This window comes from Monomorium pharaonis, chromosome 10 (assembly GCF_013373865.1).
Source record: "Monomorium pharaonis isolate MP-MQ-018 chromosome 10, ASM1337386v2, whole genome shotgun sequence".
In the NCBI taxonomy this organism is placed as follows: Eukaryota; Metazoa; Arthropoda; class Insecta; order Hymenoptera; family Formicidae; genus Monomorium; species Monomorium pharaonis.
The window spans coordinates 28,482-55,243 of NC_050476.1; the positions used below are offsets into that span (position 1 = coordinate 28,482).

General features: G+C 35.6%; 5 protein-coding genes across 13 annotated transcripts; 1 reads left to right on the forward strand and 4 right to left on the reverse strand.

Annotated features, from left to right (window-relative positions):
- Positions 1-1,647: 1,647 nt before the first annotated feature.
- On the reverse strand, positions 1,648-5,699 carry LOC105833359 (CWF19-like protein 2). 3 transcript variants are annotated; one of them, XM_028192929.2, is made up of 11 exons: positions 5,363-5,699; positions 4,676-4,855; positions 4,174-4,599; positions 3,578-4,087; positions 3,378-3,489; positions 3,145-3,284; positions 3,002-3,067; positions 2,629-2,937; positions 2,383-2,538; positions 2,104-2,286; positions 1,648-1,955 (listed from the first exon to the last, which is right to left on the reverse strand). In XM_028192929.2, the coding sequence occupies exons 2-11, from the start codon at positions 4,784-4,786 to the stop codon at positions 1,827-1,829; spliced, it is 2,142 nt and encodes a 713-aa protein (XP_028048730.1). In that variant the 5' UTR covers positions 4,787-4,855; positions 5,363-5,699; the 3' UTR covers positions 1,648-1,826. The 3 variants fall into 3 exon arrangements, with proteins under 3 accessions (XP_028048730.1, XP_012530509.1, XP_028048728.1); XM_012675055.3 differs by having other exon boundaries at positions 5,537-5,698; XM_028192927.2 differs by having other exon boundaries at positions 4,676-5,699.
- A 1,205-nt stretch (positions 5,700-6,904) lies between these two features.
- Positions 6,905-10,121, forward strand: LOC105830654 (HIRA-interacting protein 3). Of its 3 annotated transcripts, XM_012670130.2 has the most exons (6): positions 6,968-7,099; positions 7,177-7,283; positions 7,443-7,878; positions 8,164-8,961; positions 9,043-9,292; positions 9,386-10,121. In XM_012670130.2, the coding sequence occupies exons 3-6, from the start codon at positions 7,459-7,461 to the stop codon at positions 9,520-9,522; spliced, it is 1,605 nt and encodes a 534-aa protein (XP_012525584.1). In that variant the 5' UTR covers positions 6,968-7,099; positions 7,177-7,283; positions 7,443-7,458; the 3' UTR covers positions 9,523-10,121. The 3 variants fall into 3 exon arrangements, with proteins under 3 accessions (XP_012525585.1, XP_028046516.1, XP_012525584.1); XM_012670131.2 differs by lacking the exon at positions 7,177-7,283 and having other exon boundaries at positions 6,905-6,975; XM_028190715.2 differs by lacking the exon at positions 7,177-7,283 and having other exon boundaries at positions 6,965-7,099.
- LOC105830652 (testin) lies at positions 9,809-14,360 on the reverse strand. Its single transcript, XM_036293266.1, has 6 exons — positions 14,236-14,360; positions 13,611-14,074; positions 13,293-13,494; positions 12,908-13,200; positions 11,471-12,754; positions 9,809-11,387 (listed from the first exon to the last, which is right to left on the reverse strand). Exons 2-6 carry the CDS (start codon positions 13,671-13,673, stop codon positions 11,037-11,039), a joined length of 2,193 nt encoding a protein of 730 aa, XP_036149159.1. The 5' UTR covers positions 13,674-14,074; positions 14,236-14,360; the 3' UTR covers positions 9,809-11,036.
- LOC105830653 (probable ATP-dependent RNA helicase DDX55 homolog) lies at positions 14,119-17,305 on the reverse strand. The gene is made up of 7 exons (XM_012670128.2): positions 17,207-17,305; positions 16,941-17,048; positions 16,399-16,671; positions 15,937-16,295; positions 15,569-15,766; positions 14,518-15,220; positions 14,119-14,409 (listed from the first exon to the last, which is right to left on the reverse strand). Exons 1-7 carry the CDS (start codon positions 17,303-17,305, stop codon positions 14,371-14,373), a joined length of 1,779 nt encoding a protein of 592 aa, XP_012525582.1. The 3' UTR covers positions 14,119-14,370.
- A 1,267-nt stretch (positions 17,306-18,572) lies between these two features.
- LOC105830656 (ataxin-2 homolog) lies at positions 18,573-26,696 on the reverse strand. 5 transcript variants are annotated; one of them, XM_028190714.2, is made up of 10 exons: positions 26,409-26,696; positions 25,142-25,249; positions 24,918-25,023; positions 24,452-24,775; positions 24,134-24,370; positions 23,735-24,053; positions 23,072-23,352; positions 22,405-22,980; positions 22,049-22,205; positions 18,573-21,762 (listed from the first exon to the last, which is right to left on the reverse strand). In XM_028190714.2, the coding sequence occupies exons 2-10, from the start codon at positions 25,177-25,179 to the stop codon at positions 21,236-21,238; spliced, it is 2,565 nt and encodes an 854-aa protein (XP_028046515.1). In that variant the 5' UTR covers positions 25,180-25,249; positions 26,409-26,696; the 3' UTR covers positions 18,573-21,235. The 5 variants fall into 5 exon arrangements, with proteins under 5 accessions (XP_028046515.1, XP_012525590.1, XP_012525588.3 ...); XM_012670135.3 differs by having other exon boundaries at positions 21,236-21,762; positions 25,097-25,249; XM_012670136.3 differs by having other exon boundaries at positions 25,142-26,696.
- Between the last annotated feature and the right edge of the window lie 66 nt (positions 26,697-26,762).

The following is a 26,762-nucleotide window of genomic DNA, read 5'->3' on the forward strand; positions in this document are numbered from 1 at the left end:
GACATAAGTAAACTTTTGGCCATCAGGGACCGATATTCATAGTCAAATCTTATTCAAGACCCATCTTAAGCACGATCTTGAGACGTCAACGCTGTTATTTCATTGGTTAAGTAAATCTCAAGTCGGCTCCAAGCTAGACTTAAGACAATTCTTGAACTTAAGATCGGTCTATGAATTCCGTCCAGGGGCTCTATTCTTGAATTCATTCGCAAGAGAAACGTATTCGCAAATTCTGATCTTACAGAAAAGTTGGAAATTTATTGGCTATCGTATGGCTATTAACCAATAAACTTACAACTTTCTGTTAGAGCGAGTATTTGCGTATACGTTTCTCTTGCGAATGACTTCAAGAATCGAGCCCCAGGGTATCGATCATGTAATTTTTCCCCTAGAGCGGAAACGTGAAAAGTGAAAAGTTTCAAGTTACTGTCTCTTTCTATTCAATACTAATAGAAATAGATAGTTATATAAAACTTTTCACTTTTCACGTTTCCACTCTAAGGAAAAAGTTACATGATTGCTGCCCAGGGTATCGATCATGTAATTTTTCCCTTAGAGCGGAAATGTAAAAAGTAAAAAGTTTCAAGTTTATACTGTCTCTTTCTATTCAATACTAATAGAAAGAGATAGTAACTTTTGAAACTTTTCACTTTCACGTTTCCGCCCTAGAAGAAAAATTACATGATCGATATCCTGTAGGCCTATTCTGTAACTCGTTAAGAGGTATCGGTATCGTTATCGTTATACTGTTGTTGCGCTTTTTTACCATATAAAATATCTGCGCAACAACTGTATAATGACACCGACACCTCTTAACAAATTACAGAATAGGTCTACTGATTGTATAATAATAGGCGATTTTTGGCGATCATTTGGTACATGTACCAAACTGTACCAGAACCAATAAGATAAAAGTTTACTTATATCTCATTGGTTCTAGTACAGTTTGGTACGCTTTGGTACATATACCAAACAAGTCGCCAAAAATCGCCTAATGGCTCCAGCAGACCAGCGCGATTCTGTCGCGCGCGATTTTAATGTTTAGTAGACATTCAAGTAAAATATCAAGAAATATAATATGTTTATAAACATCCCAGTGAACACATTTTATAGCGGCAATATAACATGGAAGTTACATGTAATTTAACATTGTTATTCTTGTGATATGTAGGTGCTATATGACATGGAAATAACCTGTTACGTAATATTTGCAAACGAGCGAGCGTAACTAGATAAATATGTAGCTAGGTAGCTAGGTAGCTAGATAGCAGTAATAAGTATGCAAGTAGGTATGTATGTTGGTATGTATGTACGTAGTTAGGTATGTAGGTATGTATGTATAATTAAACTTTACATTTTTTTATTCAAAATTGCAGAAGACGTTTGATTAATGTAAACCAAAGATAGAGAAAATCAAATTGCAATTATTATTTTTAAAGTGAAAAGTCAAATAGCGCGCGCCTGTAATGTTCTGGTACTATAAATTTTCAGTACTGACAGTGAATTTTGGAACACAGCCAAAGTTGTACAAAAAATAAAATAGATTAACGTATGTATCATCATTTATTCATACCTGACTTTAACAACCTAAAGAAAATATCTGAAAACCTTGACTGGCTGTCTATAGTAAAAAATAATTTTACAGAATTTTTTTTCATTTTTGGAACTATGTAATAAATATGTCAAATAATTAATAAACATTTAATGTGTTTGATTCAATGCTGTACGATGATTAAAATAAATTTATTTTAGAAAAATATACATTATATACATACTGAAACTTATAAAATAAATTTTTTGGGGCAAAACGATCCAAAAATTACATGTTATGAGGAATTATATTTTTTCCATTTTTCTGTAAACTCTAATACTTTTAATCTTTGTTCTTCAAAACTTTGTCTTTTTGGTTTTCGCCACAAATTATGATCCAAATCCAACATTCCTCCTATTACTTCCTATAAAATAAACACACATACACATATACACACACACACACACACACACACACGCACACAACATTCAAGTACGCACCATGCACGCACATATTATTTATGTAAAAAATTAAAGATTTAAAGAGCAAAAATTTCAACAATAGTATCTGACCTTGGCAAAATTCTGTGGAAACATTTCCTCCTCCTCGATTACATGAGCATATCCAGAATGTGAGCCAAATTCCACCATAAAATATGATAAACCATTTGGTATGGCATGACGTATACCTTTACCTGTTAGATCGACAACTTTCTTGTTGATGGACCATTCAATTTCGCATTCTAATAAAGCTTTCTATAAAAGAATAAAAGTAATAAAAAAATAAGTTTCCTTATATTTAAAGACAGGCCACGATAAAGATTTTGCGTTGTAACACAATGATTTACTTACCTTAAAATATACTGGTGCTAACTCGCCAATTTCTTTTGGTAATGGAATACACTCTAATTGCATATGTGAAAATTTACAACGTCTTTTGTACACTTCAAAAAATATCGGATAAAGATCTTCATTTGTAAACATCCTCGTTAACTTTCTTTTCAATTCCTGAGAAGATACGTATCATGCAATTTCATACCATTACATAAAATACATTGGACATTGAAAAGATTTTACATAAGGTTCGTAACTTATTACCTTCAGCCTATCCCATACATCTTCATCTAATTGTAACTGACATGCCACATGTTGTACTGGTGTCAATATACAATGACCAGTACTCAAAGAAGTACAGACGGGCAGACTTAAGCAAATAACAGAATCCATTGTCACGATCATATGCTTTAACATATTTTCCGAATTGAGACACCACCAACAATTATCCATACGTTTAGATAAATCCTTGTGTTCTTTAATTGCCTGTGCACGATCCCACTTGTCTTGTCTCGCTTCTGAACTTGTTCGTGCAATTTCTCGCTCAAATATATCATCCATGTGATCCATGTTCTGCAAAAGATATTATTTTCAATTTATATGTCTGTATAATTTCAAATTTACTCCATCAACTTACCCTAGAAGGAAGTTTAACAAAAATTGCCTCATCTTCGTTCGTGGATCTTCCTTTCTCTCGTTGAAACTGCAATAAACATTTGTGTTGCATCGAGTAAAAATCTTTTGAGATATTCTGTAATTGTTACTCTCGTTATAACTCACCAATTCTTGTAAGGAATATTTATCATCATCTATAAAATGGCGTACTCTCTCACCAGAGAGATATGTTTCGCCAATTTTCTTCTTTCTGTTATTATTGTCCCGTTTAGATTGATTTCCGAGTTGTATCGGTCTTACTGTACCTAATACATATATTTGTAATATAATTGTAATTAACAATGCAATCATTTCTTTAATTTTTCATTTAAGGCAAAAGATCGATATAAAGAATGTACCTTTTGCATCAGTTCTCGTGAGAATTACATTCTCCTCTTGCACATTGGTATCACATAATGCAACGTGTTTTCTCGCGTCTTCCAATTGAATTTTGAGTCGAGCTGCCAGTTCCTAGATAAACAATTTCGTGCGTTCCATATAAGCATAAAATTAAGATAAGTTATATAAATTGTCAGAGCACTTAATAGAACAAACGTACATCATCGCCCATTAGTTCAGCTTTAATAATCCTTGCTCCTAACTTGTTCATTTCTGCTTCAGTTAAAACATCAATGCTTTTATCTTCCACCTTTATCTCATCCGTGTTAGTGATGTCGATTTGTTTTGACTCACCAATAGGTGATTCGGCAACTTGACACTTTTCTTTGTCACTTTTATCCTTCTTCCAATTTTTTCTACCACTAGTGGCAGGCATAGGCTGCCGACTATAATAATAATCATCTTTATCTTTAAATTTTTTATACATTTTTTTAAATTCTGTGCGATGTTGCAACGAGTAACTAGATGGATTATATTTTCTAATACAGTTTCTACTTCTAGATCTAGATCTCGATCTCGAATGCCTTTTCATTTTATGGCTGGAAATTTTCGGGGACTCTTCATCATTTCTATCATTATGTGATCTCTGGCGATATGGTTTATTCTGTTCTTCAGTTCTATTGGACATTCTTTCTGCTTCAACTATCATTGCTTCTATTATCTCTAGGGACTAAGAAAAAAAAACAGCTTTACTAATTAATAATTAATAATACGGCATTTTATGCACAGTACAAATTACTCTTTCACTCGACTTACACCCCAACGTTCAGCAGCCACTTCCTCTAGACATTTACCATCTCGAGTAGCTTGTTCCTTGGCACGTCGAAGACTCTTTTTTAACCAATTTGCATCTAAAATCTTGAGGTTATTAGATTTTTCTGGATTATTTCGAGGTAATCCATCACCTCCATCTTTCCAGTATGGATTCAATTCTCTGTCACTTTGTCCCAATTTATTTAGAAGAATCTTAGTTTTGTCTTCCTCCTTTTTATCTAATCCTTGTGCTTTCATATTAGGCTTTGATAAATATGGAACAAAACTTTCTACGTTCATCCATTCGTCTCTTTTAAGCAGATTTTCTTGTGCTCTGCAATCGACAAGATTTTCAATAGTCTCTGACGAAACTAGACAATCTTCATTATTTCTTTCCACCCATTCAAATTTCATGCTGTTGTCATTTTCCTGAAAAAATATATCATAAATTTTATATTAGATATTTATATAAGTATTAAAAAATTAAAAAATCTTTGATATTCACGCTGCTTGAAGATGAGCTTGAAGATTTTCTTCTTTTTTTGTGCTTCTTGTTTGCCTTCTTATTAACTTTTCTCTTTTTAGATTTTGACTTTTTGCTTGATTTCCTATGCATAGATTTGGTATCTTCAGCATTGTACTTGTCGATTTTGTCAATTTGTGTTTTACAAATATCTACATGCTCCTGTCCAATAATTACACAATTATATAACATATACTAAGTAAGAGAATTAGGAAATGGAAATTGTAATAAGTAATTAGGAATTAAGGGCGCGAATAATGACTGAATAGAATAGGAAATTAAAATAATAGATATTAGACTTTATGTGATAATAAAGAAGACTGTTATGTAATGTAATTACGTGATAAGAAAGAAGACTGTTATAAGGAAGAAAAGCTGTAATAGTTGGAATATAACAGATTGTAAAACCTGTGTAGAATTTAGTATTTTGTACGGAGTATTTAGTATTTAGTACTTAATGTAAGTATGGAGATTTAAGGATAGAATGCACTAGATAATAGTAAAATAGGTGTAGTAAGCCAATGTGATATAAAAAATAGGAGGCTGGATGGATGGGGGGATGAATGATTAGTTTTCATATGTCCAACCAAGTCCCCTTCTTGGCGATTATGTATTGCTGAAGAGAATAAAGAATTATTATTATAACATACACTACTCAATAACACATACTTTTCAAATATTACTCGATATAAATTACTACTGCTGCTGCTGCTTTCATACATTTCTAAAATTTATATCTCTGGAAGAGTCTGAAAGCAGCAGCAGCGATAGTAACATTGGTGGTATTGACCTTGATATTTGTTATAATTACACACTTATGTAGAATAAAATAAAATAAATTACCATTACTGCTCGCCTTAGCAAACTACTTGAAAAAATCAATATTTCAATCTTTTAATAATTTTTTTAAATTTTTGCATCGATCTTTTACTGTGACAATTATTACTGTGTCAATCGTGAATCATCGATGTGCAGGAGTCTGGGTTCGTTCGGAAACATCACTCGAGTCTCTCCACAGTCAGTTGGTTTGTTCGCGTCGCCATGCTCCGACATGCTCCTACTCACTCCAACGCATTCTAATAGGTTGGCGTCATCGGAATCAACGTATTGGAGTGCGTTGGGGTAAATAGGAGCATGTTGGGGCATGTGACGTGAACAGACCCAGTATGGGTGCTTTCCATTTAGGCTGCGTTCCGAAATTTACTGCCAGTACTGAAAATCTATAGTACACGTTACATAAACTATAGATTTTCAGTACTGACAGTAAATTTCGGAACATAGGATTAGTAACACAAGTAGATACAAGCATCGTTCTATCTTTTTTTATGTTTAATGAGTAACAAAGATAGAACAATACTTGTGTCGACTTGTGTCACTAAATGAAAAGCACCCTATGTATACAGTAGCTACAGTGACTTATGGTCTGTTCTTTCTAGCTGCACTGTTGCACCGGTGCAATAAGTTAAAGTAAGAGAAGTATATTTTTTCTCATTCTAACTTATTGCACCAGTGCAACAGTGCAGCTAGAAAGAACAGACCACTAGTTTACACCGAGCACTTGGTACGCGTATCAAATAATAAATAACTAGTGAATGTGTTTAATCATTGGCTGATCAGCTTAAATTTACTACTTGATACGCGTACCAAGTGCTCGGTGTAAACTAGGGCAGTGATGGTATATCCACACAACTTGCATAAGCGCATAAGCATATACATAAAGAAATTGATTGGTCTACACATGGCCCTAGTTTACACCGAGCACTTGGTACGCGTATCAAATAGTAAATAACTAGTGAATGTGTTTAATCATTGGCTGATCAGCTTAAATTCACTACTTGATACGCGTACCAAGTGCCGGGGCTCGATTCTTGAATTCATTTGCAAGAAAACGTATGCGCAAATACCCGCTCTAACAGAAAAGTTGCAAGTTTATTGGTTAAAAGCCATACGATAGCCAATAAATTTTCAACTTTTCTGTAAGAACAGAATTTGCGAATACGTTTCTCTTGCAAATGAATTCAAGAATCGAGCCCCCGGTGTAATAGGCCTAGTTTACATCGTGCATTTGATACGCGTATCAAGTAGTGAATTTAAGCTGATCAGCCAATGATTAAACACATTCACTAGTTATTTACTATTTGATACGCGTATCAAATGCACGATGTAAACTAGGCCATAGAGCTATATGTTTATGCGTTATGCAAGTTGTGTGGATATACCCTTATATTTTTCTCTCCCTAGAAAATAAATCCTCCATTATATGTGGATTTTGCCGCGTAAATGTACGTACGTAATTGTGATTTGTGACATAAATTTTGTAATAAAATAGCAGTATTTATACGGTTTAGAAATCGATATTTTGCATGAACAGAGATGTCATGCGTAATTTGTACAAAAACATTAATGGTCTGATTATTTATCCGTGATTAATTTTCTTTGCAAAATTATTTATTCTCGACGAGTAACAAGAAATAATTTTCCAGTTTCTTTAATGCATGAAGAAAAATCGTTGCGTCGTATATTGTTGAAATCGTATTTTTTTTAATATAATTATTTTTGAAAGTTTTGACTCATCTCATTAAAGTGAAATGTGAGTTTATTTATTTTTTACGTTTTTGTAGATGCCAAGTGTTTCTTATTGCACATACACATACACGCATAAAGAGAGAGAGAGAGAGAGAGAGAGAGACATTAAATTGTTTTATTTTTTTTACACTTTATATTTAACAAATATATACAATTGTTTCAGATTATTGTAACAAAAAATGGTAGAATCTGATTACAGTGAAACTGAGGAAGAAGGTATGGACAAACTGCAACTATCGTCTGATTCTGTAGATATCACATTGCGAAAGAAAAGGCCAAGAGTAGAAGATTCTGGAGATGAGACAGATTTACTTACTAAAAGACATCAAAGTTCTTTCATTGAACAATCAAAAATATTAAAAAATGATGCTGAAACCATTTCAGACAAAAATGATACAGATGTGTATAATATAAAAGAGGAAGAATATATATTATGTCCAGAGAAGGAGCAAAATGTACAAGAGATATTTGATATATCTAATTTAAACATGGGCAAGGAGAATAAAGAGAAACAAGATGGAAAATTGAAGCACAAAAATGGAAATGAGAACAAAAATCCTGAGGAAGTAAATATTAAACAGATAATTGTTGAAAATAAGGTAATATAGTATTAAGTTGAGTGTTATTATTAAAAAATACAATTTTTTATATCAAATATTTATTGAATTTCTTTTATATGTATACAATGTATCAAATTTGTTTTCTTTTAGCTATACTTTTATTAATTTTTTAGCTTATTTAAACTATTAATGTTTTGATATTGAAATAAGCTTGAATATAAGACATTTTGTTTAGATGCATTAATATGTGCACATTGGACAAAATATTATGAATCTATTATATCTGAATCGTTTATAATTTTTTTTTTTTATATACTATAAAAGCACAGCTCATGTGAAAAATCTGCTATAAATACAAGTGTAATATCTACTTCTGATGATAATCAAGTTGGAACAGAAGACAATGAGGTATTTAAAGAAGAAATTGACAAAATGCTAGATAGAAAGGAAGATGGATTAAAAGAGCAAGTACATACCAATCAAGAAACTAAGAAACGTACTGTAGACACAGAAGTGGTAGATGGACTAGAGCTTTCGGTGGAATGTGCGAGTGATAAAGAAGGCTCAAGTTCTGAAAGTGAAAAGGAAAAAGATGCAAAACCACGACCAAAAACAATAATTGTCAAAGCCAAACCAAATGAATCGGAACTGGACTGTTCGTCAGAAGGAGAAAAGTCCGATTTGCAACAAGTCACCAACATCCTTGAAATTGAATCACAAAAGAATCGGGTAAAGAGAAGAGGTTCGCGAAAAAGTAAATTAAAAGCTTCCGGTTCGGAGGACAGTCAGAATAGCAATTCGGATGAGGATTATAATCCATGGACAAAAAAGAAAATGAAAAAATCTCTGACAGCAAAGAAATCAAACAAACATCACTCAATTGAGTCGAAAAGAGGACGAGGTAAAAGTATAAAGAGAAATTCTCTCAGGAAAAATGTCAACAATCATGTATCCGACAAAGAAGATGTTTATGCGACTGTAACAGAGAAAACTGATGAAACTAAAACTGGAATGGAGGAAGAATTATCAGAGAAAGAATTTTCAAATAAAAGTTCAAGTGACAATAATTCCGAAAAAGAAGAAAACTCTACGAAGGGTAGAAGAAGGAGACATAGCACTACTGTAAGTACAGCGGTTTGCCTATCGGATAAATTTTATAATAGTCATACAATTCATACAAATTAACATGTTAAATTATTTTAGAAATCACAAGATAAACACATACAGGCTTTGAAGAAATATTTAAGCATCGCTGGCGTGAAAATAAAGTCTTATAATGATATTTGGGCCGATTGTAAGAGCAATGCTGCAAAAATTAAACGCCTAAAAGAATTGCTAGAGGAAAATGGCGTTAGTGGTAGACCATCGTTGGAAAAGTGTAAACGTGTCAGGAAAAAGAAGGAAAAGTTGAAGGAGGTATCCGAACTGGATACATCCAACATTATATCTGAAGGTTAATAATAAAAAAATCTTTGTTATCAATTTACATATTGCATTATATTATATTAATTACTAGTCATAGGTATTACATTAAATTTTATTTTAGGCCGAATCACACGCGCACGAAGAAATATGGAAAATCTTAAAAAGACATCTCCGAATACTTCATCACGATATCGAGAGGCTCGTAATACATTTAAACGTATTCAAACTGTTGTTGACATTGATAGCGATTCGGAATAGAGATCACATATGTTTACACAGAATCTATTGATGATTTGAGTGATATGTGTGTATACATATCTATTTAAATATTAAACATCAGAGCAAGAGTGCCAATCTCATATCTATACGTATACACACATGTGTGCTTGCATTTATGTAAAATGCTTTATATTATTCCAAAATTTCCGTGTATATCGTAATAGTTGTTAATTCTTTTTTATATTGTAGCGTGTCTGTCAGTGAATTACGCAATTGTATTGGTATTTGGAAGTAGCATTTAAAAAACTTTCTTTTTTTTATTTTATTGGCTCGTTATTCCTAGTAAATTTGAAGTAAATTACTGATAGCTCGTACACAAAGAAAATTTTCAGAATTTGTATAACGCTTACATCCGTTACAAGTGATGATAAATTTTATCATATACGTAAATGTGAAGAAAAAAATTGAAGAGATGGAACAAGAAAAGCTGTTAAATTTACGTTGTCAATTAATGATTGAGCTAAGTAGTGTTTTGCTTAAATGAAAAGCATAACGCTATGTTTTTAAATATTAAAAATTAACCAGTAGCACATAGATCTGTACGTACTCGTAATAAATATGTGAATAATTTATAGTAATTGTAGAGTAATTTATTTTTCATCAAACCTACATGCAGTTTCAATTAATAAGACGTAATTTAAATTCTAACTTTGTTTAAGCATTGGTCGTGTAAACTTATTTCCTGTTTTTTATCTTCAAATACCTATTACATAAAAATGCAAACAAAAAATTAAATTTATTTCTATTATTTTTCTCAGCCATCAAATGCTGAAATCAAAATTCAAGTTCCCTTTCGTAAATGGACATACCAATTAAAACGACTAATGAAAAATTAGTTAAAAAGTTATTTTCGATGTCGCAGCAAAATTGTAGTTTGCTTATAATTGATAAATTGATTTCAAAAAATCTCATACATAGCATTGACATTTTTTGTTATATAATATTACATACAATATTTCGTCTCGAGTACATAGTATAATATACACATATACACACATTAGCGAATCCTGATATTGACAGTCAATAAGGGATACGGAGGGGATCGTATATCATCATATACGTCAGACGCAGTGAATCCTGCGTAAGAATTTGATATACAGACGTCTGCATTAATTTAATGCATCATTTTATCTAAATTTTTTAAACATTTAATAAGATTAATTTCATTCAATTTGGAAGAGGGGGTTTAAGCCCAAATCCCCCCTCCTCACCCCCAGAATCCGTCGGTGAATGCACAACACAACGCACGCACACGCGCACACATGTATATTAATCGTTAAAATATGTATATACAGCGAATTACGCATATAATACTTGAAATATATTTAATCATTCTGATTTCAGTTTTGTAAACTCTATTAATGATTAATGGCACGTTTTGATACTTCATGTTTCTTACAGTCTTGTAACGTACTTACATAATCATATTTTCTGTCTAACAAAATATCGAAAAATAGTAGAGCTCAACTTTTTGACTATTATATATTAATTTATTAGTTGAAAAACTTTGCGATACATTCTTTACTGCAAAACAATTTATCTTTCTTTATCGCCATTCTGCCGTTTAATAAGTTTTTCTTACAGCTGTAACAGCAAAAACAGACTTGAGTTGCATGAAAATTTAAATTTTTGATCGCTACTCCTTGTTGATCAGCGGCAATCACTACGTTACAGGCAGCGCATGTTTTTGCGTATGATTTTTTATAACAAGGAAGACACAATGGTCGATCATTCTCGGTAATATATTGTTGCCCAGCCAATGGTATATCACAATCCCAGCAACAAAAATGCTTGATATGATAATTGTGCCCCTCTGCAACCGTGTATTCCCGTACAAAGATCAGCTGCAGCGAACAAAAATAGTTGCTTAAATCATCACTATTAACATTTTATTTAAAATTTGAAAAAAATTGGAAAAATTGCTTACCTCATCACAAGCGAAACATCGAGGAATTCCTAGAAATGTGGCCAAGTCTCTTCCGCAATATAACTTGTTCTTATAATAAAAATATACGAGATCCGCCAACAATTCGTTACATACCGAACAAACGAAACAGCCAGGATGCCAGGACGCGTTATTAGCTTTCTCCGCGATTACAATTACGTCGTCGATACTTATATCCTCGTGGCATTTTTCGCACTTGTGCACCTTCGTCGAATCTATCTTTAAATTCTCAATGCCATCGTTCAGGCAATCTTGCGTACATTGTTTTTCGCGTTGTTCGTTGAAAGCTCCGACAATATAAGGAAATACTTGATTTTGCAACTGTTCGGAATGTGCGACGAACGTAGATTCTAGTCTCGAGCTGCTCAACTCAACTTGTAACGGGTTGGCTCTTGCATCGATTGGATTTTGTGAATCTGGAGTTTGCGTCGACGAATTCAATGTAAGAAAATATTTATCCCCGATATTCGCGGAATTGTTATTCTCTCTTGCTAATATATCGGTCGCACGGTCTAACGGTCGGTACGATTTAGAAACGACACGCATCGCTGGATTTTCCGCGAAGCTATATTTATCAGCGAGCTTTTCTCTTATAAATGTTAATCCTTTCGCGTCCAAAGTACTTCCGATAATGTCGTTAGCGTGTATCGCACTGGGCGGAAGAAGCGCATCCGCCAACATGGATTCCGCATGAATAAAAGCTGTTTCGTCATTAGCATCAGGATGCGACGCAATCGCGCGCGTATAGCACTGCATGGCATTGTTTAGCGTTTCTCTGCGTCCCTCGAAAGCATCTTCTCCGTAAGGTGCATAATTTTCAGAAGTATGCTTTTCGCAAACGGATACAATTTCTTGCTCAGGAAAATGGGAAAGTATCGAAGAGTTAACTATTCTTTCACTTGTACCTTTTTTTTCATTTACTGATACGATGTCATGTGCAGATTGAAAATTCTCAGGAATCAATTTTCCTTCGATTGGTTGCGATCTCGCGATATTGCTACTGGCAGACACATTGTCTAATATACAATTATATTCTTCTGTATTAGATACCTCATTGTTATTTATGGCTGCAGCAACATCTTGTTTATTTTGAATATCATATGGTTGCCTCGTGTATGGACCTTTTGTGGCAAAACTACTTGGTGTACGTAATTGAACACCAGTGGAAAGTATACGAGATTTATGCTGTGGACTGCATATCAGTTGCATATCAGTTGCATTGACAGGTGTTATAAGAGAACAATCGAATGGGCGAGCAGCCAACATCTGAAAATATAGTAATATCTGTATTATATGAAACAAATACGCTAGAGAAATAAACATCTGAAACGCTCGCTAAATATGATACATAATCTTACAAATCCGTAATCAATAGAGTCTATTATATATGATATACGATCAAGTCAGTGATTTAATCACCTTTATCACTTTGCCTTGTCCTACATATTTCTTTATGTTCTCTAAATATTGTTCAAACTGTTTCTGCTCTTGTTCGCTAAGTTGATCACAAACTTTATAATCGATATCATGAAGTGGTAATTGTTTCTGTAATAACTGCCTTCTCAAAACAGCGCCAATGGATCCTTTAATCGGCAATTTCTCAACAGGCAAAGCTTTCATATAATCCACAACGAGTTCTTTAGTTGCATCTGGTGGCACCCAGTCGAATGTAGTTTCACCATTGTTTTGTTTTTTATTATTTACATGCAAACCTAAAGATCAAGTTTTAAAATGTAAAAAGTAGCTATATATACTGTAATACTTATGTTTATATCTTACAAAGAGATATAAACAAGATACTTACGCATAGACTTCTTTTTAAACTTTCCACTTTGTCCAAATAACAAATCAAACTGTGGAAATTCATCGTGATCGACATCGTGATCGTCTCGACCACATTTACAGTTCTTGCAAATTTTTCGCCAGAAATGAAGCTCAAGACCGGGACAAGCGGAATTACAATTTGTACATGGTGCACCAGCTCCAGCTTCGTGCGCTAAACGTGGCTGAGCAAAGACGTAAGATTAACAACACCAATTAACTAATTCGATCTTAATTTTATATACGTTTCCCACTTCTCGAATTTTAATATCAAAGTATTACATGTTAAGATTTCATGTACCTTTCGCTTACGATTTTCCAAGTCCAACAACCACTTTGGATGATTTGTCATTTCCTCCTCCATTTTTCGGCATAAAAAGGCACGATTGCAAGGCAACTCTTATCTTTAACTTATCTCTTCGTTTGACATACGCGAATGTGTATGAATCATCGAAGTGACTACCCGACTACATTAATGTTTCGAATTCTTCGATGCACACAGGACACAGCACCATTCTGTCAACACACACATATAGTCCCACACGTATGCGTGTTGGAAGATTTTACTCCCTTCTACCGCGTCATTCTGGGCCCGTCGCGTAGTGGGGATGCCGCGCCACACGCTTTTAAAAGCTAAACTAATATATAAAAACAAGCAAAAGCGAGTCTTGCATTTCATTGTGCATGCATTGATTAGCATGTTTAAAAAATTTGATAATTTCATAATACGAGATGAATAAATTCTCTCCGTAACATTCTTATTTCCTGTAAATAAGTATTTATCACATTTGTTATAAACAACGCAATTATTTCTAATACTTGATTTACTTGTGTGTAAAAATAATACAATAAAAATTCGGTAAAAAATTGTAAAGAACTCAAAGGAAAGGAATCGCAAGGAAGTACTATTTGTGCGTTTACATTACCAAATTTCGTGTGTTGTGTGTGTGTTAGTATAATATATTTGTAAGAGCACATACATTGAAAGTGAGAGAATTAAAGAATGAGAATTTTGATCAATAATATTTCAAACATGTATTGTGCAATTGTAATTAACATTTTCAGACTTGAAAAGCTGCATCAAATTCTTCTTGCGATATCTGCAATTAAATAGGAGCATTATACGAAACTATAAATATAAAAGTTGAGAGATAGAGCATGAAAATTGTTTTTGTAACATGGAAAAAATTGCCAATTTTTCTTCTTACCTTTCTCTTTTTAAATTTTTTAATTAATGCTATATCTTCCGCCAATTGCTCGATATCTTCCTCATTTATTCGTTTCCTCCTCTTCTTTTTATTGCAAGTGGTTGAAACTTGTTGCTTCAATTCTTTTTTTTCCTTTCGTTTACTTCGTTTCTCCTGTCTCTCGAATTTTCTCTTTTTAGTTTCAGACCAGGATTCAGTTTGCTTTCTGTGTTTACATCTATTCTGATTACTTGTCCAAACGCCAGTGTTTCGATATTCGTTCAATTTTTTTATTCTATGCAATTCACGGTCTTTGTGTGCATAAGATATTGTGTTTACGTCGATTTCAGGGCCAACGAAAGATGACACGTCCTTTCCTTTGAGCTCTGGCATTTTAGGCATTTTCAAAAGACCAAAACCCATAGCCAACTTTCCCAAATCGATATCTTTCGACTGAAGAATTAAATTACACTCGTGTTTACTATACGCTTGCACGTATGAAACAAAGGCACGGTTAGCTTTATCAAACATAAGTCGATCTTTTTGTTGCATTTGCCTCATATGCTGTAAGCATTCATCAATGGTATGCTTATTCAATTCCCTTTTCATTTGATGCAGTTCGACTTTTTGATTTCTTTTAATGAAATCTACATAGGCACTCTCTGTTTCTAAAAGAAATAACAATGCGTTTCCTTCGTTACCAATCCTAGCGGTTCTACCGCATCTATATGACAAAAAGTACATTTTAGAGAACAAATTTTTCAAACACACAAACACACGCATATATATATATATATATGTGTGTGTGTGTGTGTGTGTGTGGTGCGTGCGTGCGTGCGTGCGTGTGCGTGCGCGCGCGCGCGCACGCACACACACACACACACATTTTTCAAACACACAAACACACGCATATATGTGTGTGTGTGTGTGTGTGTGTGTGTGTGTGTGTGTGTGTGTGCGCGCGCGCGCGCGCGCGCGCGCGCGCGCGCGCACGCACACACATACACACACATATTATCAGAAAAATGTTTTATATGTATATACATATAACATAACGCCTCTTGTAAATTACCTATGTACAAAACTGCTAGCCATACAAGGTGGGTCATATTGTAACACCCAGTCTATTTCCGATATATCGATACCACGAGCCATTACATCTGTGCACATTAAAATGCCACTTTGAGCATTTCGAAATTTATCAAACACTTTATATCTCCTGCCTTTCATTTTACCATGTAGAGCAAGTATGTTTATCGATGGTAATAATCTGTAAATATGAACATATATACATACACACAACTTAAAAAAATTATTTGATAAAAAGCAAATGTGATAAGAAGAAAAAATATTATTAATTATTATATAAAAAATGATGTTTATAGTAAATATAAAACTTGTTTAATATTTAACACTTTTCAACTATATATATGCCCTTACATCTGTACAACTCGACTGAAATAATCCACGCACGCGCAAGTAGGTAAAAATATCATATACTTTGTTTGAAATCCTACTGAACGTATAAAATCTATCATTACTGATAATTTGTACTCAGGATGGACAATTATAAAACTATTTTTTAAATTTACAGGTGTGGAGATATTAGATTTTTCTTTCACAATAATCAGTGCTGGATTTCTCAGTCCTGCCCTAATCAATTGCTGCACTTGTTTCGTTTGTGTTGCAGAAAATAATCCTGTTCTTCTAAGACGTGGCAAATAGCTTAAAATACTATCTAAAGTTGCAGAGAATCCCAAGTCTAGTAATCTATCTGCCTCATCTAATACAAGAAATTCCTACAAATATAAGACTATATCTAGTTATAATAATTCAACATTTTAATTGCACATGTATAAATGAGATTGTGTTGAACATATAAAAGATTATACGGATAATTACCAAAGATTTTACACAAAGGCTCAAATTGATGGAATTATTATTAGATAAGACATCTTTCAATCTACCAGGTGTGGCAACAATAATATTTGTGCCTTTTTTCAATATCTCTATGTCCTTCTTAAGCGTCACTCCACCAATTAGTAATACTTGTTTCAATGATGGAATTTCCTTTAAAAACTCTTCTAAAACTTGACTAATCTGTGTAGCCAGTTCTCTTGTAGGGCTGACTACTATCCCTCCTATCTCCATAGTCTTCCATTTTTCAGTTCGTTTCTATATGTTTCAATGTAATAAAACTTTTTTAATATATAGTTATAATAAAATACAAAATCTTTAGTCTTTCTCTCTATTTTTTATTATATATAACTTATTTTGCCAATTAATATTAAATCTAAACTAAAAAAGCTAAATAAAGAACTTTATTCTGTAACCAACTTCAATTTTCAACTGTTTATATTTTTTGATATACAAAAGATTGACAAATCTTTGATTTAATCTGCCAAAAGTAATTTAAGATTAATGCATAATATATAAATGATTACTTGTAATATCTCCAACAGAGGAATAAGAAAAGCAAGTGTCTTGCCACTGCCAGTAACCGCTTCTGCCGCAACATCTTTACCATTCAATAATAATGGTATACAAGCTGCCTACAAATATAACAATATGAATCATTATAACATTATAGAATAAAAAATACGCGCGCACCACACACACACACGCGCGCGCACGCACGCACCCACGACACGCACAATCTTTTATAATATCTAATATACACATGCACGTTTTTGACACATGACCATGTTACCTGAACCGGTGTCATATTGAAAAATTTTAACCGTTTGAGCGTTTTCAGTACAGGATTACTCAATTGTACGTCTAGTTCTTCCCACTTCTGTGTCTTCATTATGAATATCTTTTTTCGGCTTGTCGTTTACTCCGCACAATATTGAAATAACTTCTCTTATATATTTACAAAATCAAACAAACATACTATGTGTGTATGACATATATAACGGATGTATACATATAAGGTTTGTTCTCAGGTAGCTGTACTGTACTGCTGTACTTGGCTGTCTGGTGCAATAAGTTAGAATAAAAAAAATGGATCATTGGCCGGAATTCATAGTCGAATCTTATTCAAGTTCCAGCTTAAGCACGATCTTGAGACGTCAATGCTGTTATTTCATTGGTTATGTAAGTCTCAAGTCGGCTCGAAGCTAGGCTTAAGACAATGCTTGAGCTTAAGATTGGTCTATGAATCCCGTCCATTATCCCGTCGTTTTAAAAGTATTTTCATCCACCAACGCCTCAACGTGCATAAAACGTGCACTTCGAACTATGCGTATAGCCAATATCCATAAAGGTCCGTAGATAATGTGTACAATTGTCTGGGTTTTTTCCATGTTATGTTCACGATTTTTGGTTCTGTTCTATGCTATATCCATAAAGTACGTGTAAAAATACTTGTAATGCTATACTTATAAAATATGATTAATATGCGAGATCGAAGATAAATTGTGCTGTACAAAACGATTGAAACCAAACTATTCTTGCAAAAGTGTTGTGCTAAATTATATATCATTTTAAGTAATACAGGGTGAATTTTTATTTTAATAATGATTATTCCAACTTTTTATCATGAGATGGGATTACCGACTGCAATCTTAGTACACACATGTACGACATTATACAGGGTGTTTTACTGGCTGTCCCAACTTTTTACCATGAGAGATGGAATTACCGACTGCATCTTAGGGTGCGTTCGGGGAGACGCTGTTAGCGCTACCAGCATCAGTCCATCTTCATTACTCATTAAAAGTAGAACAAGGATAAACTGATGCTGATAGCGCTAATAGCGTCTCCCTGAACGCATCCTATATATGACAAAAAAGCTGCGCAACGACCACAATATAACAATACCGAACTGTCGTTAAAAGTTAGGCATTGTTTTAAAATTACAAGTTTATTCTGCTTGGAGCCTAAGGCTGAAGAACTTTTTACCAGAACAGATCATGGTTTTTAATTTAGAATTGAAAGACTAAAAACTTTCTATTGCAACTAATAGACCAATAATAAGGATTAATATAACCTATTACATTTAAAATGAAGCATTTTTCATGAATTACTCTATAGAGATAAAAGAAAAAAGGTGAAAGATATGCGTAAGAAAATTGGTTTTTAACGTATTGATTTTATTTTGATGTTTTTCTTCTTTTTAAATCTCTTTAATATAAAATCTGTTTAACGATGCTTCACATTCAACTATCTGTCTCTCTCAGGCAAAAGTTGTTTTTGCTTCCTTCCGTTTATATACACGATTAGGTCTAAGGCCGTAGTTGTTTAACTTTCTTTTCCCAATCGGTATTTAGCGTGAACCAAAAATTCATCTGAACAAAGCCTTCTACAAAGGGTAATTGAGATTAGTGGCGATTACGAAAGGAAAAGGGAAGTATTTTGTTCGACTTGACTTAATTCGATATGACACAAAGGTGTCTTGTATAATGTTCCGATAGGTCGTCTAACATCATACACATCTTCAGTTGGAAATAAATAAACGACTTCTATGTCGTCAACCAAATTTGTAAACCTCCTAACTCTATTTTCTCATGAAACTGAGGTAGCTTTTTAAAACGATGCCAAATCACAAGTTGTACGAAATAAGTATCTCAATTTAAATGTAAAAAATGGAGTTGGAAGGTTTTTGAATTTGGCCAACGATATTCTTTTCATTATCGATCCACCTCCTCCCCATTTCCAAACGTCTTAATCACACAATGCGCAACATGTTCATTCTGTTATTCTACGCGATTAATATAAATTTAATCGTACGGTATATATAAATATCCTTTTGAATCAAATCGAACAAATATTCTCCCTTATTTTGAGATCGTGGAACGGGAAAGAGAGTCTGCCGTTGGAGAAAAAAAGTTGACGACTGTGCACGATAATCGACTCAAGAGTAACGATATTAGCTTCGCTCTTTTTCCTCTGCTCTCTAATCCCTTGTCCTAATTGGCAGTATACGCTACGTTCAGATAGATTTTCAAATTCACGATATCACGAGCATGCCCGTTTTTTTACTTATTGATAAGAGGTACATAATTAACAATTCGATTCGCGATACGCTAATTTATCGCTCCACCAGCTTTCTGCTAAGCAGCGTTCGGCACAAAATTTCTTTTCTCACTGAAATCACTCATATATGTTTTATGATAAGCGTCGCTCGTAAAAAAATTGCTAAATATAAAATGTGCTTTATAAAATCTTCGTCACGCGGTTTTTTCAACATCTCGCACAGATGTGTGCCAATCTTTAGCAATTTGGATTTCCATAAAGAGCAACAAAGTTAACAATATGAAATTTTTTGGAACTTTTCAATATTCGTATTACGCCATAATAAGTTTAAATATTGTATCGATTTTCTCCAGTAATGCGCTTTTCATCATTTCCATTTTTGTGTCACGTATTGTTGAGAGATGCATAAAAAGGAAAACGCAGATCGTATCGCAAATCATTAATGCAAACTATAATAATGGTGTCTACTATTGAAAAAAAGTGTAATTGAAATTTGGACAGTAAACTCGGTTGAAAACATGCAAATTATGTACCTCTCGAATGTCTGTTGTTCGCACCGTTAACGTCAGCACGATTCGTCGCAAATGTGCAAATGTTGTAGTCTCGCATACTCGGTGTAATCTTTCGCGTTCAAAAATCCTGCTCACACTGTATCAACATCTCGTAACAAAACTCATTATCAACAAATCGCAGAATCGCATATTTCACTAGTGTTTTACCCTGCAAGACCTGCGCACACTCTTCAGCTCCATTAATTATCGCTCACTTCATTCAAATCAAACTTGGAGTCGCGATCGTCCTATCTTTTTTTTCTTCAATTTTTCCTTACTGAATGGAATTAACACCCAGTCATGGGCAGAAAAATATTCCATATACTTCCATTATATCTTATTTTCATGTAATTTCAATCATCTCGATTAAAAACAACAGAAAAAAGAAGAGAAAAAAGAAAGACGAGCTCGCGTGCGATATCTTTTCCACTGAATCGTGGTTGTTACTCGACTTGAAAGTAATGCAAGCTATGTTTACAAGGGAGAACTGAAACTTCTGAATGTGTAAAATATGTAATGTGTACATACGCCTATTAAACGAGCCGTCTCTCGTATTCTCTTCAACATGTTGAGCACTACTCGATAAAAATACACATCGTCAAAAAAGTCGTTGATCTTTCTCAATACCTGATACACATGCTAACTCGAAGTCAAGTCTTGGGGTAAAGGGAGAGGGAGAAAGGGGAGAATTTGGCGAAATAATTGCGTAATGATAAAACTATCATTTTACAATTTTAAAACTTGATTAAAAAATAATCAAAGTTTTTGGAAAATTAAAGATAATCGATAATAAAGGCCATAGGTCATTCAGTAATCGACCTACATTTGAATAACAGGTTACTTTCAAGATGGTTAACACTCTTCAGTCGTAGCTTTACTAGATTCAATCGATTACAATCGTTTACAGTAACATTCCGGATATCGTTGCTTCGCGTTGATTACCGGTTGAAAGTATTGCCTTTCTTTTTTCTCTCCGTGTCAAAGGAAAGTTTGACGTGTATACGACAGATCATTTCAACGTAGGAAGTTGATGATTGATGCTTAATTTATGTCGTTAGCGATCGATTGGTTGAACAAATGGAGAGCGCGCGAATTGAAGCCACGTGGATCGACGTGCCATCGTGAAAGTAAATCAAATTTTGAAAGTCTTATCCTACCTTTTCAGAATACTATCGCTCTTCCTTTTCTTTCTTTATTTTATGTCGCGGCTACTGATTGTGTGGTAAAATAACGGGTATAGTCTGTTGCGCCCCCGGAGGTGGCTGTGGTGGCAAGTATTGCATGTGTTGTGGAGGAATTGACGGTATATGAGACGGAATAATGGGGCACATGATGGGATAACTCGGCGCGTGACTCTGCGGTGGAGGTTGGGGATACGTAGGCTGCGGAGTACCGGGTGGATTATAAGCGCCCGGAGTGTGTGGTTGATTTGGATTGGCCGGGGACGGCGTTTGGCTAGGTGGCTGTTGAGTTACGTGAGGATGTGGATGAGTATGGGGACCCATATATTGTATACCGGGGGCTTGCGGTCCCTGCGAGTCATGATGATGATGGTATGGAGTGGCCATGTGTGGTGGCGGCGGTGCCTGGACCATTCGTACCATTTGCTGATACGGCTGTCCTGGATAAGGCACCTGGAATGGATGTATAGCTGGCGCTAGTAACGGCTGCCCCGTTGCTGCGGCCACTTGCATTTGAGATGCTATATCTGGCGCACGATGCTGCATCATTGGCACTGTAAAAATCATAATATAATTATGCCTAAACAGAGATTTTTAAAAATAGAAAAACAATTAATTTTTAAATAACTTGAAGGTACGAATAATTTCATATTTGAATGTAAGATTCATATGAGAAAAAATGTCAAAAACAAATCATTCCAAACAAATCGTAAGTTTTCCTTTCTTCAAAGTTTTTCAAACTAATCTACGCAACAAAGCAAAACCATTACATAAAATTATTGACTTGACCCTCACTTCAACCGCATTATTGTATCAACGCACAGAAATATGAATACTGACCCTTCCGGAACCTTGCCACTTGTTGAGCAGGTGGTTGACTAAAAGCTGTTGGCGTTACGTATGCCGGCATAACAACGGTCGCGGGCATAGTCGCTCCTGTATACTGAGGAGTTTGCGGTGTGTGCGGTCGACTAGGTGTCGGTGTGCTAGGTGAGCGCTACACATTGTGAAAATATAAATCTTATCGTTTCTATTTTAGTATAATTTTCTAATAGGCTGATGATATATATGTGTGTGATTATGTGTGTGTATCATAATCACATTAGATAACACACCAGCCTATTGGAAAATTTTATATTATATACATATAAAATTTTAAAATTAGCAATATATATATATATATATATATTGCTTACCGGTGTAAATGGTTTGGCATTTGGATTGAATTCCTTAGCGTTGGGATTTAAAGTAGATTTTTTGAAAGCAGTAGTTATCTTATCGACCGCAGGTTCTGATGGAGATTGTTGCACTGTGGGAGTATTAGTCTGAGGTGGTTGTGATGGTGGTGGTGGTTGTGGTTGTTGTGGTGGTGGTTGTTGCTGTTGCGATTGCGACTGCGGTTGCTGCTGTTGTTGTTGTTGTTGTTGTTGTTGCTGTTGAGGCGGACTTGCGGATCTTGGTGGACCAGGTGGTGGCTTACTGATAACTGGATCCTCTTGTACTGTTTGATGTTGCTGATGAGGACTGGTGTGCTGTTGTGCAGGTGCCTGTTGCTGCGATTGCTGCTGTGAACTCGTATGTTGATGCGAACCTTGATGATGTGACTGATTCATTGGAGTAGCGGAATGTATATCTTGTTGATGCTGATGCTGCTGTTTTCTGGATATTTGAGAAGTATCCGGTGGCGGTCCTTGCGCTTCCGCTAATTTGAATTCCGTAGCGAATTGTCTCAGTTCCGAATGTTGTTCTTCTCTTCCACGTGGTGTTGGAACCTTAAAATAAAATTTACAAGCATATGTAGCCTATAATGAGACAATTAAGTTGTCTCATAATAAAAAAAATATATTTAAATGAATACTGTACCTTTCTATGATCCGACTTATGTATGACTATTCCTTCTACAGAGTTCTGTTGTGTCAATGGTGTATGTTGCTGATGTGAAGACTGTTGCTGTTGATGAGAGGACGTAACGTTTGATTGCGAAAATGGTGCTGGTGGCGCTTTATCAGCTTGATAAACCTGTTGTCTGCCAGGTCGCTCACGTTTTTCTGTATTTATTTTATTCTGGGGTGTCTGTTGTGATGAGAAGCTTACTTGCGACATCGAAGAAGTAACTTGAGATTGCGATTGATTCTGCTGGATTACTGTATCGACAAAACATATAATTATTGTGTAATCACCTTTTGTAAAAAGTTACTGTGGATTTTCACAGTAACAGTTGAATATAGTGTAAAAATTGTATGCAAAAGTTATATACGTTTGCTGTGTAGAAAGGATTATTTTTCATTCTTCGGAAATATTTACTGTACATACGAAAAGCCACTATTACAGTTGTTGAAAATTATTACATGTACGATATATTGCACTAGACTCAAGTGTCGCTAAATAAACGTTTCGTATAAACATTTATGAAACGATAATCTTAGAGCGAGCAAAAGAAAAATATGTCAAATAAATATAGCTTTCCATGTCAATTCTCATATTTACGAAAAGTTAATTAGCTTGATAAATGAGAATAAACTGCACCTTGCTGCGACTGCGTCGTCGGTGGAGGCACAAACGGCGGTGGTGGATTATTATATGTGACAACCACTCCGTTGGGCGGCATACTCATATTTAAGGATACCGGATGCTGCACAGAGGTATGAGTGGGCTGTGCCACTACGACCGGCACACTCGGCTGTGAGACATTGACCGTGACCGTGGACGGAGGAGGTTGACTGTAGACATTCTTATTGTTTGTGGTTCCTGGCGAAGATGGAGGCTCGCTGGATCTCAATTTGCTAGTGTTACCATTTTTCTTTTTTAACGGTGGCGGAATATATTTCCCTTCTGTGGGTCTAGCCTAGAGTCGAAAGAATAACTAATAAGACAAGTTTGTTAAATAAGAAAATTCTAAAATAAATTGTGAAAAAGGAAGCTTACCACAGCTGCGAAACGTTCCTCCTCATCACCATTTTCCAATTCTAATCTAGCTTTATGATTTGGTTGAGATTCGATCTCATTTGCTATTTCAGCAGCCTTTTGCTCTTGTTCCTTGTAATCCTTTGTGTCCTTGCGTTGTAATTGTAGAGTATAACCAACCAAGGAAGGCTCAAATGTTGTTTGAACTCCATAATCTTGTTCGTTTTTACGAAACATCTCATGTACGTCCCAACCGTTCTGAAAATAAAGAGTTTTGAGACAACTCATGCAACATAGGGTAGGATCCTCTCTCATGATATAAATAATAAATGTGCTTACAGCAGCACCGTCCAATTCTAAATCAGCACCGTTCATAGTAGCTGGAGGATCCCAGGGCTCAAGTTCCTTCTCGCCGATTAAACCATTAAACTTACTAATGGCTGTATCCGTTTGGAAAGTATCTCTTATAGCATAATCTAAATCAACATCCTTGGCAGATATAGTGACAATGTCTTGCGTTTTAAAAATTAATTTCTCTACTACACTATCTACGCTAATCTTTCCTGAGCTCTCCACTCGATGAGCCATCTCCAACACTACATCAAATTGACTCGAAAATGTTCTAAACACACCTTCGTATACCGAACCATTTTGAGTTTGAATCTGCAACAATAAGAAGACAAAGAATTTAATCAAGTCAAGCTCTATGGGAGAAGGTTGCTGGCAAAATATGCATTAGGTGTGTGTGTGTGTGTGTGTGTGTGTGTGTATGGCACACAAAGAAAGGTGTCTACCAATCTGATACCTGTACTGTGTTGCCAACTTGAATAGTGGCCGCATGCATAAAATAAGCATTGCCATAAACCCCCTCAGCTGTAACACCTCTTTCTGGCCCACGTGCTCGTGGAGATCTGAAAAAACGCATGGATCAAAGAGAACGTTATTTTTAATCGTCGATACATCACTACGTTTTGGATATTATACCTGCTATTATGATCTTGACGAGGAAAGCCAAGTGATTGGCAGTACCTGTTATTATTCGTACGATTCTTCCTCTTGCTATTCATTTTGCTTGACAGTCCTTCACCAATCGTTGATGGAGTTCTGCCGCCTGTTTGTTGGAGGCCTTCTCGTTTCCTAGTAGGGACCGGAATTTTGACTACTTGACTGATGACCACTCGATGTCAAAAAGATCCGTTTTCACGCCCGTGGATACGGTTGAGAATAAGAATGAGAAAAGGAATGGGGATGGGGTAGGGGACAAGGGCGAAAGTAGTACGCGACTACCACGTCTATTTAAGCAACGCTCTTACGCTTTGTCGACGATGTATAATTTCTCGCAAGTCAAAAATGACTCTCGATGGGATAGAAAGAGACAAGGGTGAGGCTAAGAACAGGGCTGTAAAGCGGAAGAGAAAAATGAAATTAAAGATGAGGACAAGAACGAAGATAAAAAGAACTAAAAAGATAAGATGGTGATGGAAAAGAAGAAAAAAGGAAGCTGCAAGGGCTGCGAAAACTATCAACATTCACAAGCTTTTTAGGTTATATTGAAACAAGCCCGAGTGCAAAGTGATTCACGACAAATAAATATACAACGCGCGAGACGATCAAACACGAAAGTTCTGCGAAAGTGACTTTTGACCGACTGAAACGAGATGCTGTCGTGACCGCGAAACAGATACAACAGCTCTCAAGCTGAAGACAATTCCTCGGTCGAAACGGAGGACGCGCGTACGCGATATATATATATATATAATACACACACACGCGCGCACGCGCACACACACACACACACACAGTGATGGGGGTGGATGCTGGGCACTTGAACTGAGCACCACGATCGTGTCTCGATGATGCTCGATGATTGACCGCGTGACGTAACACTAAGCAACGGCTGTTCCTCGACAGAGTGTAGAAAGTTGCGTTGTTGCCTACGATTCGCAACTCTCGGCCGTACAACTCTCGGTCAAAACGAAGCTTGTGGCAAAGGAAGGAAAGAAGGGAGAGAGAGAGAGAGAGAGAGAGAGAGAGAGAGAGAGAGAGAGAGAGAGAGAGCGCGCGCGAGAGCGAGAGAGAGAGAGAGAGAGAGAGAGAATGGGAGAGGGGAGAAAGAGAGAGAAAGAACGTATGACTGACGACCCGCAAATCACCGCAAACCACCGCGAGCGACGCGTGCCAAATGGCGGCGAAGAGATTGCCGCAAAGACGTTTCAATCTCTTCTCGTTTTCAACTCGTCGTCAATCAACATGTGGCGAAACGGATACACGATAAACTAGCAACCTCTCAACGTACCCACAAGTCGCCTGATCAACCTGATCACGGTGACTCTTGGTGGACACAGTCGCCACCTGGTGAACGGCTATCCGGCCGTGGCCTCCAACTCTCTCAGAACTCTCGACGCTACAACCGAATGAATGACGTTGTATTGTTGTCCGTCACGTCGCTCGTATCGTAGCTCGTGTAACTCGTTGCGCGTGTTTTGCCTGGTTTCACCCGTATTTTGTGTATCGCGGACGTACTACCAGCACCACTGCCGAGGTGCCGAGTTTCCGACAGACGCGCTAGAGCAGACCCAGGCATTAACGAACGAGAAGCATGCTCGACCAATCGGTGTCCGAGTTTCGCGCGCGAGATTAAATTATAGGG